The 18,438-nt window shown below is 43.4% G+C and overlaps 1 protein-coding gene across 2 annotated transcripts in view; it reads left to right on the top strand.

Annotated features, from left to right (window-relative positions):
* Nucleotides 1-18,438, top strand: part of PRDM11 (PR/SET domain 11) — a 43,298-nt gene that overhangs the window by 7,707 nt on the left and 17,153 nt on the right. For both annotated transcript variants that reach the window (XM_082224241.1, XM_082224242.1), the window contains exons 2-5: nucleotides 6,791-6,888; nucleotides 7,984-8,087; nucleotides 10,459-10,721; nucleotides 11,686-11,753. In XM_082224241.1, the coding sequence (XP_082080367.1) occupies nucleotides 6,794-6,888; nucleotides 7,984-8,087; nucleotides 10,459-10,721; nucleotides 11,686-11,753 (530 nt within the window). In that variant the 5' untranslated portion in view covers nucleotides 6,791-6,793. The remainder of the gene's footprint in view (nucleotides 1-6,790; nucleotides 6,889-7,983; nucleotides 8,088-10,458; nucleotides 10,722-11,685; nucleotides 11,754-18,438) is intronic.

Genomic DNA, 18,438 nt, shown 5'->3' with positions numbered 1-18,438 from the left:
CATTGTGCTTATTTGCAACCAACTTCTTGCCCTTCTGTGCTCTGCTGTGCAATATCAATCCTTAGTGATTCTTAAAAGGGTAACTTCTGTTTCAATTCTCTTAACTCCATTAGAAGCATCATGTGGCTATTCTACAGCTAACTTGGAAGTTACAGACAATCTTGTGGCCCAGCAATATTTTCTTCATTCCTAAGGTGTGACCAATAGTTCTATAGACACTTAGACACAATGGGCAAAGTCCAGTGGTAGAAGGCCGCTTGTGCAGCCAATCTGCCTACCTCTCCAGGACGACACAATACTGGGAGGGGGCTCCTGAACAGCATCCCTTGTGTTGCACAGAACTGCAGTGTGAGGGGAGAATTGCCTGAAGGGAGGTGGTGCGTGTGTGTCCTGCACCAGTGGTGTCTGACTCTATGCAGTATTACAGTTTTAACTTTGCAAGGGGTTATGCCATGCATACAACCCAATATTTGCAATACAGTTTTACCGTATTTTTCCGCCTATAAGTCACCCCCCATAAGATGCCCCCTATTTTTAGGGACTTCGATTTAAGAAAATGGGGGGAGATGTATCTGTGTATAAGACACCCCCTCATTTCTGACATTATTTTTTAGGGGGGAAACCTAGTCTTATACACGGAAAATATGGTATTTTGTTTTGCATGAATGATGCTAAGGCAACAAGTTGAGGGATATTCTGAAAAACAGTATATCCATATAAGATCTAAACCAAATACTGCAAAAAGGCACCAATATTATTTTGATTGGAAGCTTTGCACCAAGCCTCAAGGCCCATGTAATCATGGTTGCAGAATTAACCTAGTCTTCTTTATCCCGCTGTCTCCATAGCACTTCAGCTTATTGAACAGCTATGAATAGCTTGGATTTTCAGATACCCAGGACCTGAGTAAGACAGGACTTCTGTAAGTTTAAAACCAGCAGATTCAGTTAAACCTAGAAATTTATGATCAGCACTGATTCCCTGTTGAGTTCATGGCAAGACTTTAGGTAGGGTGCCCAGTTAAGCAAGCAAGAAGCTTAGATAAAGCACTTGCAACTGGATTAACACCTGGAGCTGCAAAAGCTGCCCATCTCAGTCGGATGAGCCAGGCAGAAGAATGCTGCAAGAAGACCGACAAAGCTTTCTGAAGACACCAACGTTCTGTTAGTGCTACACGCCACCCCAAAAGATTCCAGGGGTACCAGGTGCACTTAACCAAGGCCTCGGTTTCCTTTTGGAAAAATGAGGCACAGTGGAGACTATGATGTCTTTATGACATATGCTTTATCTACACATATATATAACCTGAAGCCTAGGTAGAGGAGAATCCTAGCATTCCACCCATTCCAGAGGGACTCCCTTGCTCTTCCTATATATGCACATGGCAGGTTTGGATTTAAAAGCAGCCGTGCTCTGTGTCTCTTTGTTACAGCCCATCACAGTCTGCTCACATGGTGTCCTTGCTAGCTACCAGCAACATACAAACAAATATAAGCAACTGTTTGTGCAGTTTAGTTCATCAGTTGATTGCTGTGGTCTGTGATAACAGAAATATGACCCATGAGCTGGAATTAATAAACTTGCGTAACTTAGTCTGCAAAGTTACCCCACCTTTTTATTGACGCACTTGCTCATGTCGACCAATGTTATTTTTACAAGCCTGGTATAAATACTTTTGGGTTTGGTGCACATCACTCTCATGTTCTTGGCACTGGCAAAGGCTTAAGAGAAAAGCAGAAAAGAAAACAACGTTTGTTCACTCACTTTAAGTGTCATATAGAGCTGCACATGGGAATCTAGAACAGAAATGTGTTGGGCATCAAGCTATCTATTTCCATCAGGCTCCCCCACTATCATTTCTGGTTGGTTCCTCATTGGAGACTGACTGACCTTTAAGCCTTTTTTATAGTAGCTGGAAGAGTTGATGAAATTGGGAGTTCTTATGCTGGGGAGCACCACACTCCCCAAAGAGAGGTGCCTCCTCATACCGCCCCCCCCACAGGGGCCTGGGAAGAGGATGCCCCCATCCTTAGTGATGAATGTGAGGCCAGCACCTTACTCACCTTAGGAGGTAGCATTGGCAGCAGTGGGTGCCGCCGGGCCTGCATGACTGAAAGGCTCTCCTTTGGCACTGGGCATTCAGCTCCCAGGCAGTCCTAGCACACAGCAAGCACAAGAAAGACCAGTGTACTGCCTGCCTGCCCAACCTCCTGTTTTCCCATCCATTCCCAACAGCAAGGGCTGGGGGACTGGGCTCATTTGCCCTCTTGCTTGCTTACTCCGAGGCCGCCTCAGCTCCTGGCAACCAGCACGCCCTGGCCAGCCCCAGAGGCACCATTCACCCGGAGAGCTTGTAGCCAGGGCTGCTGCAACAAACAGCTGTGCAAGCCTTTGGGAGGCAGAGACATGAGAGGGCATCAGAGGAAGGAAGGGGAGGAAGGAAAGAGGGATGGAGGCCAGTGTTGCCCACGGCACCCCTGACCATCATTCAAGGCATGCCAGGGTGCCACGACACACTGGTTGAAAACTACACCAAGGGTTTTAGACTCATCGGCTAACCTCATCTTGTTTACCTCTCTCTGACACCTCCAAGGCCTAGCAATAATTTCTCCTTGAAGGTGGTGAGCAAAAATGATTCAACACCCTTTAGGTTCCAGTAGCAATTTACCCCTTTTTGTTGAGTAATATTTAGGTCTTAAGGTATGTATTGTTCGTAATAAATTTATTTATGACAGCCCAAACAGGAATATGATACCAAAAAGAATAATTAACAAAAGTTCGACAAGTTGCAGAAATGGAGACATCAGTGTTTTAAATGATCTTGAGAGAGGAGGACAGAACTGTTTGGCAGGCCTTTCCGGAAAAGATACATTTATAGATACTGGAACTGGAAAGACTTTGTTCCTGTATTAGACCATACCTTCAGTGTTACATAAACTATTCTGTTAAGTTCTCGGTAAACTAAATGTATGGCTTACCTTTTTAAAAGGTGGTTTTTCTCTGCATAGCTATTTTTGGAATACAGTTTACCTTTGCTTCAATTCAATGAAGGTTTGTTTTGAATATATTCCATGCAATCTCTCCTCTAAAATCTGGCGCCAGATTCAGGGTTTTCTGATAAGACCAGAATTGGCAGGGGAGGCATTGGGGAGCAAGGTGGAGGAAGAGGGCCTGGCTTTTTAAAATGGAAACCTTGTGTGTGGCTGTATTCAGTGTTCTCACTAGTTTCGAAATGTCCTTTGGAAGAGTTTCAAGAGCCTTTTCTACCTTGAATTGTTTGTGCCAAAGATGCCAGAGGAGACCCCTCCCTCCAGAAGCTATTGCATGCACGGAATGCTTCTTTTTCTTTATAACGCTATTTCCTTCCACTGCTGCCGCATTGCATTTCATGCATCTAGCATGAATTCCTTAGTTATTTTTCTTTTTAAAAATGTTTCATAGAATCATAGCATTCTGGATTTGGAAGGGACCCTGAGGATCATCTAGTCCAACCCGCTGCAGTTCAGGAATATGCTGCTGTTCCATATAGGGATCAGACCTTCAACCTTGGCATTATCAGTGCCACACTCTAAGCAAGTGAGCTGCCAGTGGTGAATTTTATTATTTCCGTTGGCAAGTGAACACATATTTGCGTGTTTTGATAATGGGTTGGCTCGGAACATTCAAATATGCTGCTGTCCACAGGGCTTGGGGTTGGATGTCATACTCATCTGCAACAAATCCTGAGCCCCGTGAATAATGGGTGCTGGACACTCCAGACAGGCAAAGATTGTTGTCTGAAATAATTAACCATAACATGAAGACAGACGTGCTTTTGGTGGTAGGGTGGAAAATGAAAAGCCTCTTGTGACCTCCCTACAGAGCAGTATTTATCATCTTTTCAGTCTGTGTGAGAGTCCTAGAGGCCAGAAGGGTACACTGGGCTGGAAAGGCGACATGGCTAGTATGTGTTTCTGCAAACTATTGATGCATTCCTGGCTGCTACTGGAAATCATTCCAAGATCGATTCAAGTTTCTGAGTGTCATAGGAGGGGGACCCAGATGCTTTACAAAAAGAGGTGTGTGTGTGTAGATATATATATGGCTGACTTTCCCAGGATCTGCCCTTTCTCGGAGAATCTGTACGAGCTCCTCACTTGTACATTTACTATTTGCTGCATTTTCTTCCCACTCTTGCTCCAAGGCGCTCTGGGCATTGTGCACAGTTGTCCTCCCTGCTTTCCTACATCAAAGGGTTGCTGTGTATCTCTTTTATGAGATACAGAGAGGAATGTAGGAGCTGCCTTATACCGAATCTGGTCCAGAATGGCAGCAGCTGTCCCAAGATTTCCAAGAGAAATCTTTTCCAGCCCTACTTGCAGATGGCATTATTTGTTTATTTTAGTTTCTTTATTTTTTCAGTTTCAAAAAAAACTACTTATAGCACACAATCTGCATATAACCCCAAGAAACACTCATTGCATATACAAAGTAAAGGATACAGCCAGACATTAAGCAGGGTTGTCCAGCAGGTTAGAGTTGCTTATAGCAGTGAAGGTCTCCTACTCTCCATCTTAACAGGTTGTCCCAGAGAGCCACGGGTAGCTGGTGGCAATTGTCCTTTCTGGTGTACTGAATAAGAATGTGCCACGTGATTTCAAAATCAAATTTGGTCTTTGGGTTCCTGAATGCTATAAGATGGTAGAGATTGAACCTTGAATCTTTTGTACACAAAACTCTGTTCTTACTACTGACCTGTAGACCTTCTTCAAGGTCACCCAGTAAGCTACATGTCTTAGTGGGGTTTTGAACTTGGGTTTCCCAAATGCCTGTGACATGAAGGAATTGCTGAGAGTTTTGTTCAACAGTACCTTTTTCTGCTTTTTTGTGAAAACAAAGGAATGATAGGTATAATTTTCAGAGCTGCTTTGTCTTCATATGTGTGCACTTCAGTTAAATTCTTGCTGTATGGAAAGCAAGCAAGCAAGAAGAAAAATAGCACTCAAGAATTCAGCATGGGAATCTGACTTACTTAATTTTATTTTTGGCCAATGATGCTAGAAGGAATTTAGACTGGGGAATGTGGGTCAAAATGACCCTGTGCTGGTGCAAGCTGTCCAAAGGGAGCTGTCCAAAAGACGCTCCAACCATGTAGATTTACCAGCTCTAAAAAACCATCAGTTGTACTATGAGATCTTTATCTACTAATGACTTAACCAAAAAGCAGAATGGAGGGCAGGGAGGCAAATATTTTGCCTTTGCTGTTTTATAGAAAAGAGTTCTTGGCTTTCTTCATTTTTTAAAATAAGTGATGTTTCTAAACTGCAGTGCTGTTAGAAATCCAGCATTACTAAGCACGTAAGGCCCTTTTTTTGACATTAGCAGGCAAGAGCTGCCGCACTGTGGCTCCTTTGAGAAGGCAACCCAGTAGTGTTAGAACCTGAAGGCTGCAGTTGCAGGGGACAAATCCACATTGCTGCACCATTTCATGCTGGTGTTTGCATTCATAGAAACAGGATGGAGCTACAACCATAACTTTCAATGACTGTGACCTTCCAGTGGTCACAGGAAAGGCACAGGAAAGGGCCATACTCCTGTGTCACCCATGCTACTCAAGGTAATCTCAGAAGTACCTGAACAAAAGATGAAGCTGATGCCAATGTGTTATTGCGTTGTGCTTACTCCATTCCCATCCTGATGTCATTGTATTGAGGGTAAAACTTCAAATTGGAAGTAGCATGATATGTAAGAACAAGCTGAATTGGCAGTTATTTTATATCTTTTAAGGGCAGATCAACAAGGCAGAGTTCATAGCTGTTTCCAGCATCACATATTTAATATGCATATTGTAGTAAGTTCCTGTCTCTCTGCAAAGTTGCCTGTTCAGAAGTGAAGCAAGCATATGTGTTCAACTCTTCAAGTGATGCTTGCATGTGTTTGTATTTTCAAAATAAAACATCGTGAGTTACCAAAAGTTGTGTTTCTTTGTACTTCCCTGCCGAGTTGCTGATATATAAGAGCACATGAGGGACAGGGTTTTTTAATACATTTATTTGCTGTTTTCAAAGGGTTTTTTTTATCTTGTCTCAGCATAAAGCTATGCAGGCAACTGCAATATTTAAAAATAGATGACAATTGAAAAACCTCAGTTGAAACTCACAAGATGACCACAGAATTAAACTGTCCATTAAAGCCAAGGCAGAGGTCAAATCACCCATTATGAGCAAAGATGATGATGATCATAATGATAATAGTTATATTATTTATATCCTGCCCACCTGGCTGGATTGCCCCAACCACCATAAAACATCAAACATTAAAAACCTTCAGAGACAGGGCTTAAAGTTGTATAGTTATTTATCTCCTTGACATCCGATGGGAGGGCGTTTCTGCCTTTGCCATGTGGCTAAAAACTGAGATTAGGTGCAAGTTGAGTTGGGGGAAATATTTCACTGTCAGGGCGATGCCACTGACAAATCCCAGGTGACAATCAATCCAATTGAAATCAATGGTCTTAGGTCTGCTGCAATTAGGATTAACATTGGATATCACACTATCTCTGGTCACCACTGCCTCCCCTCTGAAGCTGATGACACCTGGAATAGAGCCTTAGAGGAAGGTCTTAGAAAAGGTTCATATGAACCTTTCATATGTCCTCAGGCCATGGAACAGGAGTGCCTGGGAAACTGTTTGCGAACTCGGTTGAAATATCCAGTGCCACCCTGAGAAGGGCAACTCTGAAAGGGGACCTAGAAATCTGGAAAGTGAACAGAACTATTTACCCTTCTGTCCATCTTTGAATTTCTTACAGAACATGAGTGAAAAACTGAACGATTGTTTGGGGGAAATGGTAACTATCAAGACGGAACCCTGCTCTCCATGCCAGGAAGATGAATATGGGCAACTCTGGTAAGGAGATTTCAAGCCAACTCTGTGGAAACCCCTTTCCATATCAATATGCTTGCTAAGGAGCACCTGTGCATCTTCCATGGGCTGTGTGCCTGCTAAAAACATTTTTGTTTGGACAAAGCCTACCCAGATATTTAGAATGTCGATGCATGTTTTAATCTGTTTTTCATTCTTTGAATTTTTTGAATTGTTATTTATTTATTTTTTATTGATAAAAAAATGCAGACCGCTTTGAGGTGGTTTGGGGTTGTTTTTTTACTATCAAGAGGTGCATAGATTTTATAAAATAAATAATTAAATGGGTCATCACCCCAAAACACAAAAGTCCCTTGTACCTGTTCGTCGTGTTTTTGCCCCAGGAGAAATGTCAAGCTTCCTAGGAACACAGTTTTAAAAACACTACACCTACATGATTCATGTTTCACCTCTAAGTAAGAGCGTTTTAATATGTTTGCATTATGATTAGAGCTGACAGCACAGCTAAATTCCTGCATTGCAGGGGGTTGGACTAGATGGCCCGCGTGGTCCATTTCCAACTCTACAGTTCTATGCTTCTATGATCTAGGACTGTGCAACCAGTGGATCCCAGGGCAACACAGCGTTCTGGATCACCATTTGAGGAGTCACATCCTTATCACTCTGCTTAAGACTGTAGGCGCATGGTGTAGTGCTGTAATTCACAATAAGTGCATGCTTACAAATTGAAACTTCTGTTTTTAATATCATCATGAAAGTGTTTTAATGCTTGTAGCTTATCGCCCTCAATGTTTTTTCTTTGCCATAAAAGCCAGTGTTTACTCTGTGTTTACTCCCACCCCCTACCCCCCAAAAAAGTGCTTGCTGTAGTGATTGTTACTAATACATGAGTTGGTGGTGTGCTCAATAGAAGCCTAGGAAGGCCAGTATATTTCAGAAGAACTACACCTGTTGAGTAAAGTAATACAGAAAACAGTAGAGAGGCGTTAATTATGGAGAGTCCGAAAGCTGGTGTTTATTTTTTGTCTAGATGTTGATAAGAAATATACTTGCTCTCTAAACATTTTTTCTCGACCCCTTCCCGTATCTCACACTTGTGTTCTCTTCTTTCTCATCAAGTTCTGGAAAGGTTGACTCCCAGTCCGTGAATGTGGAGCATAAAAAACTGAAAGGAAAGCAAGATTTGATCATGTCCAAGAGTTTTCAGCAAGTAGATTTCTGGTGTAAGTATCTCACTGGTGAACTAAATGAATTGTTGTATCATTTCCCCCCTTAAGCCTTCAGAAGGGGGAGAAAGTTGTCTGTTGCAACCCTACCTGCTGAGCCGGAAGAGCTAAGAGAGGCCTTCTTTTTCAGTGCTCCTTGTGTACTGGAGACAGTTTTCAGCATATGCAGGCATGTGCCGTGATTCAGACTGGTCCTTGGCATCAGCTGACATGTAAATAAGGCTAGCGGTCAGAGGTTCCAGAATGGAGATTGAGCAGAACCATTGATAGGCAGACACCCTGGCATAGATTCAAATACCAAAGAAAAGAATCCTGCCTTCTTTGTGCCCTAGTTTGTCTGGCATATTTGCCCTTTAATCCTCAGATCTTATTTATTTATTTCAAATTAAATTTCTATCCCACCTTTCCTCCCAAAGAGGTATAGGATGGCAAACAACCGGGCAGCAGAACAATACCGTTTTGTTTCTTATAGAAGATTTGTGTTACACAGCGGAGAAATGCCTCCTGTCCTCTGCTACATGTAACACTAGCCGACATGAATAGAAATATGCTCTTAATCTTTCTAGGGAACAGCAGAGCCCAACCGTGAAGGAGCTAAATATACTTTATCAGGAGGGACATAACTCAATAATGTAGCTAGCTTTTATTTTAATTTGCAGAAGAGCTTTATTCTTGGTCCTGTTGCCAACATCACAGTTTCTCGGGGGGTGTCATGGTGGATCCTTGGCAGGGATGCTGCAAAACTTTGGTTCCTTGTTATTGTTGCTTTTGCTTTAAATGTGTACATTTCCAGTGCCTGAAATCTGTAGTCCATACTGGCTGAATAATGAAAAGCAAGAGGGTACATTCACCCTGCCAGAGAATTATTTACTAGTCTGAATTTCACAGACTCATATATTTGGAGAGGAATTTATTGTGGTCCAGCTCCCTGCTGGATGCAGGAAATCCAGAGCAAATGGCTGCCAATGCAGCAAGGGAGAGCCCACCCCTCTCCCAGGCAATTGGTTCCATTGTTAAACTGCTCTTACTATTAAGAAATCACCATCCCCTTCACTTAACCCATTTCTCTGAAATTATACCCCTCCCTCCCTGTTCATCATTTGTACTCTGACTTTTATGCTTAGAGGAAGTGAGGTGACATTGGCTTGGTTGCTGGTCAGTTTGGCTGCCTATATTTTGCCCACCTACATCTGGGAGGAGAAGCATAACGAATCCTCTCAAAGGGAAATAAATTCCCCCTTTAACAGAAGACGTCCATTTCACCCTAGATTCTGTCTCTCTAATTGTGGCAACCATTAAAAAAATTCCCCCGGGGAAATTCTAATGGTACTGAAAGCCAGAGACTTGGGGCCAAGGGTTACCATGCCCTCTGCGATCTCCCCTGCTCACCGGCATGGATTTCTGAGCAGTTGCAGGATTGTGTTGTGGGCCTCTACACTACGATAAACTGCAATGCAGGAGGTTTTAAAGGAAATGTTACCTAGGAAGTGGTTATGTGTATCTGCTCCTGGAAAGGAAAGGCTATGGGGAATGCATTACCTCATCCAGCAAGCAGCAAGTGCCATGTTTTACAAAGTCTTCTGGTGCCAGGGGCCCTTGCAGGCAGCCACAGATGAAGGTGTGCTCCCCTGTCTCTGCCCCAACTCTTGGTAAGGGGAGCTGATGTAGCTCAGCCTCACAGCAGTGTCTCTCTGGTGTTGGCTACAGCTGGAAGCCCTAGGAGATGGATTTGGTCTGGATTACAGTGGGGCCAATTCGTGGGCAAAAATTATAAATGTTGCTTTGCTACAGTGGGTGGATTAGAAGATGCTTTATTATTTTCCCCTGTATGATTCTATGAATTATGCCTTCTAGGAAAACCTTTACAGTGGTACCTTGGCTTTCGAACAGAATGGATTCTGAGAGTCCATTTGACTCCCGGAACCATTTAAAAACCAAAGCATGGCTTCCGATTGGCCACAGAAGCCATGCTGGGTGTTCGGCTTCCGAAAATTGTTCGAAAACTGGAACACTCACTTCCGGGTTTCGATTTGTTTGGGAGCCAAGGCGTTCGGCTTCCAAGGTATGATTATACTTTTCTATGTTAACATCAGGGCTGAGCTAAAGTTACTTTGCCAGCTGTCTTCAGGGACAGGGACAGTCAGGGACTGCACACTCGCCTCTTCCCAAGTCTCTGGACAGTGTAGGTTCTTCAAGGCTGGGAACTGCTTTCACAAAGCAGTCTGCAAAACTTCCCAAATAATTTTGATGAGAAATTCTACCTCGCCAACAAGTTTGACGTGACCATCAGAACCTACGAAAAATAGTTGCATCTCTTTGACAGTATTCCATGGCTCAGAGTAAAATCTTCTTTCCTCTTGCCCTACAGTCTGTGAGTCCTGCCAGGAGTATTTTGTGGATGAATGTCCAAACCATGGCCCGCCCGTCTTCGTCTCGGATGCTCCAGTCCCCATTGGCATCCCTGACCGAGCTGCTATGACTGTTCCACCTGGCATGGAAGTGGTGAAAGAGCCCAGTGGAGAGCGGGATGTGCGCTGTGTGAACGAAGTTATCCCAAAAGGTCGTATTTTTGGACCATATGAAGGGAAGCTCTCCAGTCAGGACAAATCTGCAGGATTCTTCTCTTGGCTGGTAAGTATCTCAGTGGTGCGGCTGCGGAGGAACCATTGAGTTCAGTTCTTCAAAACTTGAGCTAGGAAAATGTGTGTCTGTGGCTCAGTTACAAAAGGAGCACTTCCTGCTTGCAGCCAGGTTTAAAGTGCAGACTAGAATGGAATACAGCTGTACCTTGCTTTTCACAACTTACCGTATTTTTTGCTCCATAAGGTGCACCTGTCCGCTACTCTGTTCCCCCCCCCCCAGCCCCAAAGAGCAGCTCAGGGAGATCTTCTTCTTCTCCCTGCTTCTGCGGGAGGTGGGGGAATTCCCCCACCTCGTAGAAAAGCCCACAGGAGCCACGCACCCTTTAAGGAGCGCACGGCTCCTGCGGGCTTTTCTACGAGGAGGGAGAAGAGACTGACTGGCCGCGTCAGTCCCTTCTCCCTCCTGGGGAAAAGCCCGCAAGAGCCGCGGGGGCTTTTCCTGCCTGCCTCCCCCCCCTGCATTCGCTCCATAAGATGCACACACATTTCCCCTTACTTTTTAAGAGGGAAAAAGTGCATCTTATGGAGTGTTTTGGTTCCCGAATGTCGCAAACCCAGAAGTAACTGTTCTGGTTTGCAAACTATTTTTGGAATCCAAATGTCCAACAGAGCTTCTGATTGGCTACAGGAGCTTCCTGCAGCCAATCAGAAGCTGCGATTTGGTTTTCGAACGTTTTGGAAGTTGGAACGGACTTCCGGAACAGTTTCCACTCGACTTCCAAGGTACGACTGTACTCAAGTCTAGAGCAAGATTTTTACTGTTGAAGCAGACTTTAATAAGTCCCTTGGAAGCAAACAGTTTTTCTGTAGGCTGTCTCCCAGTTCTCTCCCAAGCTAAATGGTAATACTGCCCAAGAGATAACTTAGAAGTGATGCTTAGAAATGAAAGTAAATTGCTACGTATCTTTCTTCTGGTTGTGTATCCTCCTCCCTCACCTTTCCTCTCTCTCCAGATTGTTGATAAGAACAACCGCTACAAATCCATAGATGGGACCGATGAGACTACGTCAAACTGGATGAGGTGAGTCTAGTTCTTGTCTATTTCACCTCCCACTTCCTCCCGTGGGATTTAAGGCCTAGGGGAGGAAGGCTGCATGTTACTTACATTCTTTGTGGTTAGTACTTTGGAAATGACTGCTGCCTGCCTGAAGCTTTTGCTTTCTGATTTTATCACTCCGCATTCTGGCAAGAGACACACATTTCCGTTTTCTGATCTGCTTCGGCATTTGAGTCGTCAGGCTACATTTGCAGCAAAGAGAAGAACTTGGATCAACATTGACTCCTCCCAAAGTGGCTCATTGCTTCTTTATTATTCTTTATTATTTGCCTTTCTGTGTTTTTAACAAAATTTGTTGGTATCCGGGGGTTGTTGGCAAATCAAGAAAAAGGAAATTCTCCCTAAGCCATCTTGTTTGGACTTGCTTGTTTATTGAAATTTGTTGTCTTCCTCGTTGGTTATAAAGCCACGATTGGAGAAATAGAATTCATTAGTGTGTTTGGTGCATCTACAAAACTAGGAACACCCACAATACAGTGGTACCTCAGGTTAAGTACTTAGTTCGTTCTGGAGGTCCGTACTTAACCTGAAACTTTTCTTAACCTGAAGCACCGCTTTAGCTAATGGGGCCTCCTGCTGCTGCTGCACCGCCGGAGCACAATTTCTGTTCTCATTCTGAAGCAAAGTTCTTAACCTGAAGCACTATTTCTGGGTTAGTGGAGTCTGTAACCTGAAGCGTATGTAACCTGAAGCATATGTAACCCGAGGTACCACTGTATTTTTTTTTCTTATTGCCTGTCACTGGCAGTTGTGATCTGTTTGTTCCTATTTCATTTTAAATTCGTTTTCCACTCTGCTCATGTAGCACAGAACAGGTTAATCTATTTTAATGTGTTCCTGCTTTCTCATTCCCTAAAGGATAGCTTTTGAGAGAGAGAGAGAGGTGTGTATGTGTTTATGTTTGTCTGTGCTACTTACAAACCTGCCTCTATAGCAACAGAACTTAAAACACATTGAAGACACTAATAATGGTGTTGAATTTTCCTTTCTTTTTAAATCCATACATTGTGTTTTCCCCTTCTATACGTTGGTTAGTTTGCAACTTAATTGTGTTATAGGTGAATCTAAATGAGGACAAAGAATTATTAACCTAGCTGCGCAAAGCAATCCAGCTGGGAATTTAACAGGTTGATTATATACTTGCGGAAAAGAAAAGGGCAAGCCATCTAGATGTTATATGAGCATTACAAACAGTAGCCATAACACAGTGCTGCAGTGTGGAGTGCTTTTGTCCTACACAGCCTTACCTTTTTCTGGGTAACTCCATTCCATTCCCCCCTACTTTTCTACACCCCTCCCCCCAAAATAGACAATCTTGTCAATGATCATATTCTGTCCTTATTGTGCTGCTTCTTGGGCAGCTGGTTGGCCACTGGACTAGATGGGTCTTTGTTGATCTTATGCTCTCATTTATCCCCACACCCAGTCTCCCAACATCAAGTGCCACGTGATTATTATTGGGTGCTTATAGTGGATCATCGTGACATCCGGGGATCACAGAACTGCAGGGCTGGAAGGGATATCTAGTCCAACTCCCTGCAATGCAGGAAATTGCAACAAATAAAATGATTATTAATAGTAGTAACAGAAGTATAATGCCCTGTAGATCTCAGGGTGGTTCATAACATAAAATTACAATATAAAATAAAAGAACTTGGATAGGTGAGCAGCCCTGTCATGTCTAATGTGACCTGCAAGGGGTAGGGGTGATAAGGATTTGGCTTGTTGACCACATCAGGTTCCCCACCTCTGCTGTTGCTTGCAGAATTGCTTGCAGAATTCATAATCTATAGCAGCAGCTCTTCCAGCCCTACCTGGAGACTGAACCGTGGGCCTTGCTCTACCATTGAGCTGTTACTCTACCCCATTCCAAATATTATTTCTGTACATGGTGGTTTTATTTGCTGCTGTTGTTAAACTTGTTCCCTGTTCTCCTTAAAAGCTTTTTAAAATTATTATTATTATTATTATTATTATTATTATTATTATTATTATTATTATTATTATTATTATTATTATTTTAAAAAGGCCTACCCAACAACCATTTACGCTAATGGTTCCCAGCCATGAATACTGCCAGCTAATTAGGTGTTGTGTCCTGTTTTGCTTGTCCTGTAATTTGCTCCTGGTGGATCTCTTGCTCTTAAACTTAAAAAGAAAAGAACAGATGGATGGATGGATGGATGGAACTCTAAACAGGACAGTTAAGCCGATAAGAAGCTGTCTTGTACATTTTCTAAGTGAATTCCTTTATCCTAGTGTTCTGCTCATTCAATTTGCAGATGACACAGAAAGGAAAGCTGTAAAACACTCAAGGATAGTAGAGTGTATTGACGAAGCAGAGAAGTGAAGAGTGTTTATTAGAGTTGATTTTTCAGCTGGAAAAGATTTCATAACGCTAATACCCTTCGGCAGCTTCAGGTGGCAGGCCTAGGTGTTGGACGGTCAAGGTGACCATGTCCTCAGAAGACAGGAGAAGTCAGGGCGCCACCCGCACTTTGCTTCAAAAACCAGTCTGGTATTTTAAAATCCATTCGTAGGTTATGTGCAAACTCCGTTAAGTGTCATATGCATCAGTGTTGTCTGAGCTTCGCTACAGAGTGTGAAGGCACTTTGACCCCCCCTTCTTAGCTTGCTGCCCCGTCACTTTTGTACTCTCAGATGTTCTCCTGTTGTAGCTGGCTGTACTTCCCTCTCTTTCCTTTTGGGGATGCTTCTACCACCAAAGCTATGGAAGGAGAGATTGGACATACAGAAAGTGGAATCTCCGCTAAGACAGGAGAGAGGGTGCTGATATTCTCCGCAGCTGAGAAGCTCTGATTGAGGGTGGAGAAGTGCAGTTTGCTTCTTTTGCACTAGCAAAGTTGAACAAGAAGGCCAGCCACTACCTTTCAGCATCAGACCAGGTTGCAGTATTTCAGTGATCACCGCACGGAGCTCCACCATTTGAGATGGTTCTCTTCCTAAGAATTGCTCAGATACGAGACAGTGGTGGCTAATCGTGTATCTTTCTGTTGTTGATTTTTGCTGCTATATTTTAGCTTGGTAATTTGTATTTAAACGATTGGATTGTTGCTGCTTTTATGTTTGTAAGCTTCTTTAAGCAACTCCTTTTGAAAGAAGTGGGGAGAAGGGTATACAGAATTTTAAAAATAAATAGAACGGTTATTTTATGGCTTGCACTGTGCAAGGGTGATCCAGAGTGCTGAAACCATAAAATAAGTGGAAAAGATAGCTTTGACATAACATACAGGGCCCTTTTAAAAACAGAAGCTAAGAGGGCCGGGTGCCCCCTGCCCTCCCCATGATTTCTGTTGAGGTTCAGATATATTTTAAAGAAATATATAGCTTAAGAAATATTTAATAACCAGACTGAGACTGCAGTCCTAAGCACTAGGGAGTAATTCCCATTGAACTCTGCACAATGTGCTTCTGAATAACGAGGTTTAGGAGTGCAGTGTGATTTCAGTTTCCTTTAAAACAAATGGTTATAGCTGAGATTTAGATTCAACAACATACATAAAAGTTGTTCTTTAGACCAAATAGAGCACAGCAAGTTACCCAAGGCCACTAGAGCCAAAACATACGGATTGTATGAATAATTCACATGTGTTTATCCTACTCTTTCCACTTTTGTATGCGATGAGCACCTTACGCTCCATTACATGGAGGAGGTTTTGCTTGTTTGTTTTGTTGAGTATTTGCCATGTATGCATGGATGGGAAGTCTCAATTGGATCCATGGAGGGAATAAAGGTACATATGTAGCGTGCAAGGTAATAGGATATAGCAGAAATATCATGGGTACCTGCTAAATTTGTAGTGTGAGATGGTCCTGAGATAGCTGGTGGAAATTCTGGTATCAGCCTGCAACAAAAATCTTGCAAAACGTTTTAGGGTACGTGTGTGTGTGTGTGTGTGTGTGTGTAGAGGGAATGCTTTCTCCAGGAGCTCTCACAAAGTTGTCTACTGTTTTCCCAGTCCCTTCTCCCAAGCCAAGTTGTAGGTTTGGTTCCTCTTAGTATCCCACTCTTCATTTGTTTCTGCTTTGTCTCAGTCCCTTTTACTGATTAAAATCCACTGATGATATCTTCAGCAAATACAGAAAGGGGGGAATTAATTGAGAGAAACTTAGTAATACCCATTTTAGAGGTTCTTGAGTCACAATCGGATTGCTGGACTCAATGACCTACCTTTTAAAGAAGTAAATCCATGTAATTTGTTCTGTATCAAAGAATATGTGCTATATATTTTTTTTTCTTTTGGAATAATGATTGAACAGAGCCTCCAAATACCTGTTTTAAGTGGAAAGATTACCTTTTTTTAAAAAGGACATGGTACTTGTGTATGAATTCCACCCCACCCCCCAAAAAGCCCCAACTTTCTGACACTTTCTACATTTAGTGGTGGGAAATGGAAAGTTTTATGTGAATAGAGGAGAGAAACATCTGCAAGCTGGGAGTGAATGTGCAATTGGTCGTGTATCTTGCTTGTAATGGTTTGGGTGCTTCACATTGATTTCCTTTTACCCATTTGTGCTTTGTGGGATATTGAACTCAAGGAACATGACAGAACGAAAGAGGAAGCCCAAGTTCTCCAGGGAGGAGCTGGACATTCTGGTCACGGAAGTGACTCGGAACGAAGCCAGGCTGTTTGGAAGGGAGACGATACGTCTATCCCACGCAGACAGGGACAAGATCTGGGAAAGTATAGCCAGGAAAATCACATCGGTGAGCCAGGTCCCCAGGTCTGTGAAAGATATTAAGCACAGGTGGGACGACATGAAGAGAAGGACCAAAGACAAACTGGCATACATGCAGAGGTCCCTCTCCAGTCCCAGCAGCCCGGGGAGGCCCTCGGCCATTGTCCTGACCGCCCACGAGAGAGCCATCGAGTCGACGCTGCATTCGTCACGCCAGATGCACGGCTTCCGGAGAGCGGATCTGGACGTGGTTGACAGCCCATCAACCAGCTGTAAGTATTACCTCCCCCCTGGTCCCCTGCTGAACAGATCAGTTCTGACCAAAGAACTGTATGTATTGCACAAAAGGTCAGCCCTGCCCTGCTAGCGAAACTCTTATCTCTGGTTGGTGTTTCCTGTTGCGCTTTGGTTCTCTCCACCCTATTTCCTCCCTCAGCCTTGGGTTAGGAATAGATTGTCCGGAGCTGCACCTTGAATGAACTAGCATGAGCTGTGCTACTTCGGTCAAGTTAGCAAAAAAGGGATAGGTATTGTCAGTGCCCGTGGTCTGTGGAATGGCAAATGTGAAGATGCTTGGAAGGTTGTGTGCACACATTGACGGAGGGAAAGGGAAGACCAAACCAAATCTTCACCCTTAATAAATCCAATATATGGGTCTCTAGGTGAGTTCACAAGCTCATAAATGTGGATATTTCTACATTGCGCAAAGGTGGTAGTATGTGGAGTTGGCGTATCCATGGGCAATGCCATTGATCTTTCCACCCATGTACCATGATCAAGGGATTGCCAACACCAGTCTTACGGCGTGCAAATGTGTGTACTTGAGTCATACAGTACTTCATCTCCTATCAAGAATTTCCACATTTGTGATTATGTGATCTAGCCCTGGCACTTATATATACAAAATGGTGCTTGGGTTTTGTCCATTTTAACATCTTACCAGGTATTCGTGATATTCAGGACAGCCTTTACAAATGTAGGGTAACAACTATTTTTCATTGCTCTTGTGGAAACGAGATTGGCAGTATACTTCTGGCTTGCAGCTTTTGATCTAGTAGACTAAACCTGAAGAAAGTTCCGTAAGTGCGTAGGCTGCACTTATCATCAAGGTCTTCTCTAGTTTTCCCTGTTCAACAGGCAGCACTATGGTCTAGGCTTATAAGGCTCAGCTAGCCACACGGCAAATATAATTAAGCAGTGGAAGATGTCTACGACCCATTGCCTCATGCTTAGTCTTAGACCGGACCACTAGTAGTTCTAAATGCTAGCCACTCCAGCAGAAATTCTTGCCATAAAACATCCAATGAGATATGGCCAAACTCCTATTTGTTGGCTTTATTATTCTGTACTAGTGTTAAACTTCCTCTTCTGGATTATATTTGGTAAAAGGGGAAAGCATGCAAAATACTGCACTAAATCACTTTTTACAGTGGTGAAGCCTCTTGTCCCTGATAAGGAAGAGCTTTGGTGCGTGCAGAAACTGGAAATGTAGGTGTTACCACTTGAGAGCTGCTTCCTGTAAACCAAGGGAATGGGTAGACGATATCAGTGTGATGCCTTCTAGATGTTGCTAGACTCCAACTCCCAGCATCCCTTAGGCTTGGCCATGTTGGCTTGGGCAATATCTGGAAGGGCACCACACTGGCTATCCCTACTACACACCCACAGTGGCTTGTGCCATTGCATGAAGCTGCCTAGTGGTATCTTTCCAGTATTGTCTTCTTCAGCTGCCATTGGCTTTCCAAGATTCTGACAGGGGTCTCCCCTTTCCTTGCCACTGAGATCCTTTATTGGATGGTACCTGGGACCTTTTTGCAAGCTAGAGCCCTGCCACCAAGCTATGGACTGCTTTGGGATTACCAGTCCCTTACAAATTGACAAAGATTACTTAATGGTGGATGACTCCTCACAGGAAATGATTCTCTGCAATTGCTGCTGCTGAATGAAA

Source organism: Podarcis vaucheri, assembly GCF_965113315.1.
Source record: "Podarcis vaucheri genome assembly, chromosome: 1".
Classification (NCBI taxonomy): Eukaryota; Metazoa; Chordata; class Lepidosauria; order Squamata; family Lacertidae; genus Podarcis; species Podarcis vaucheri.
The sequence above is the reverse complement of the archived record's forward strand: the minus strand, read 5'-3'. Positions and strand labels throughout refer to the sequence as shown.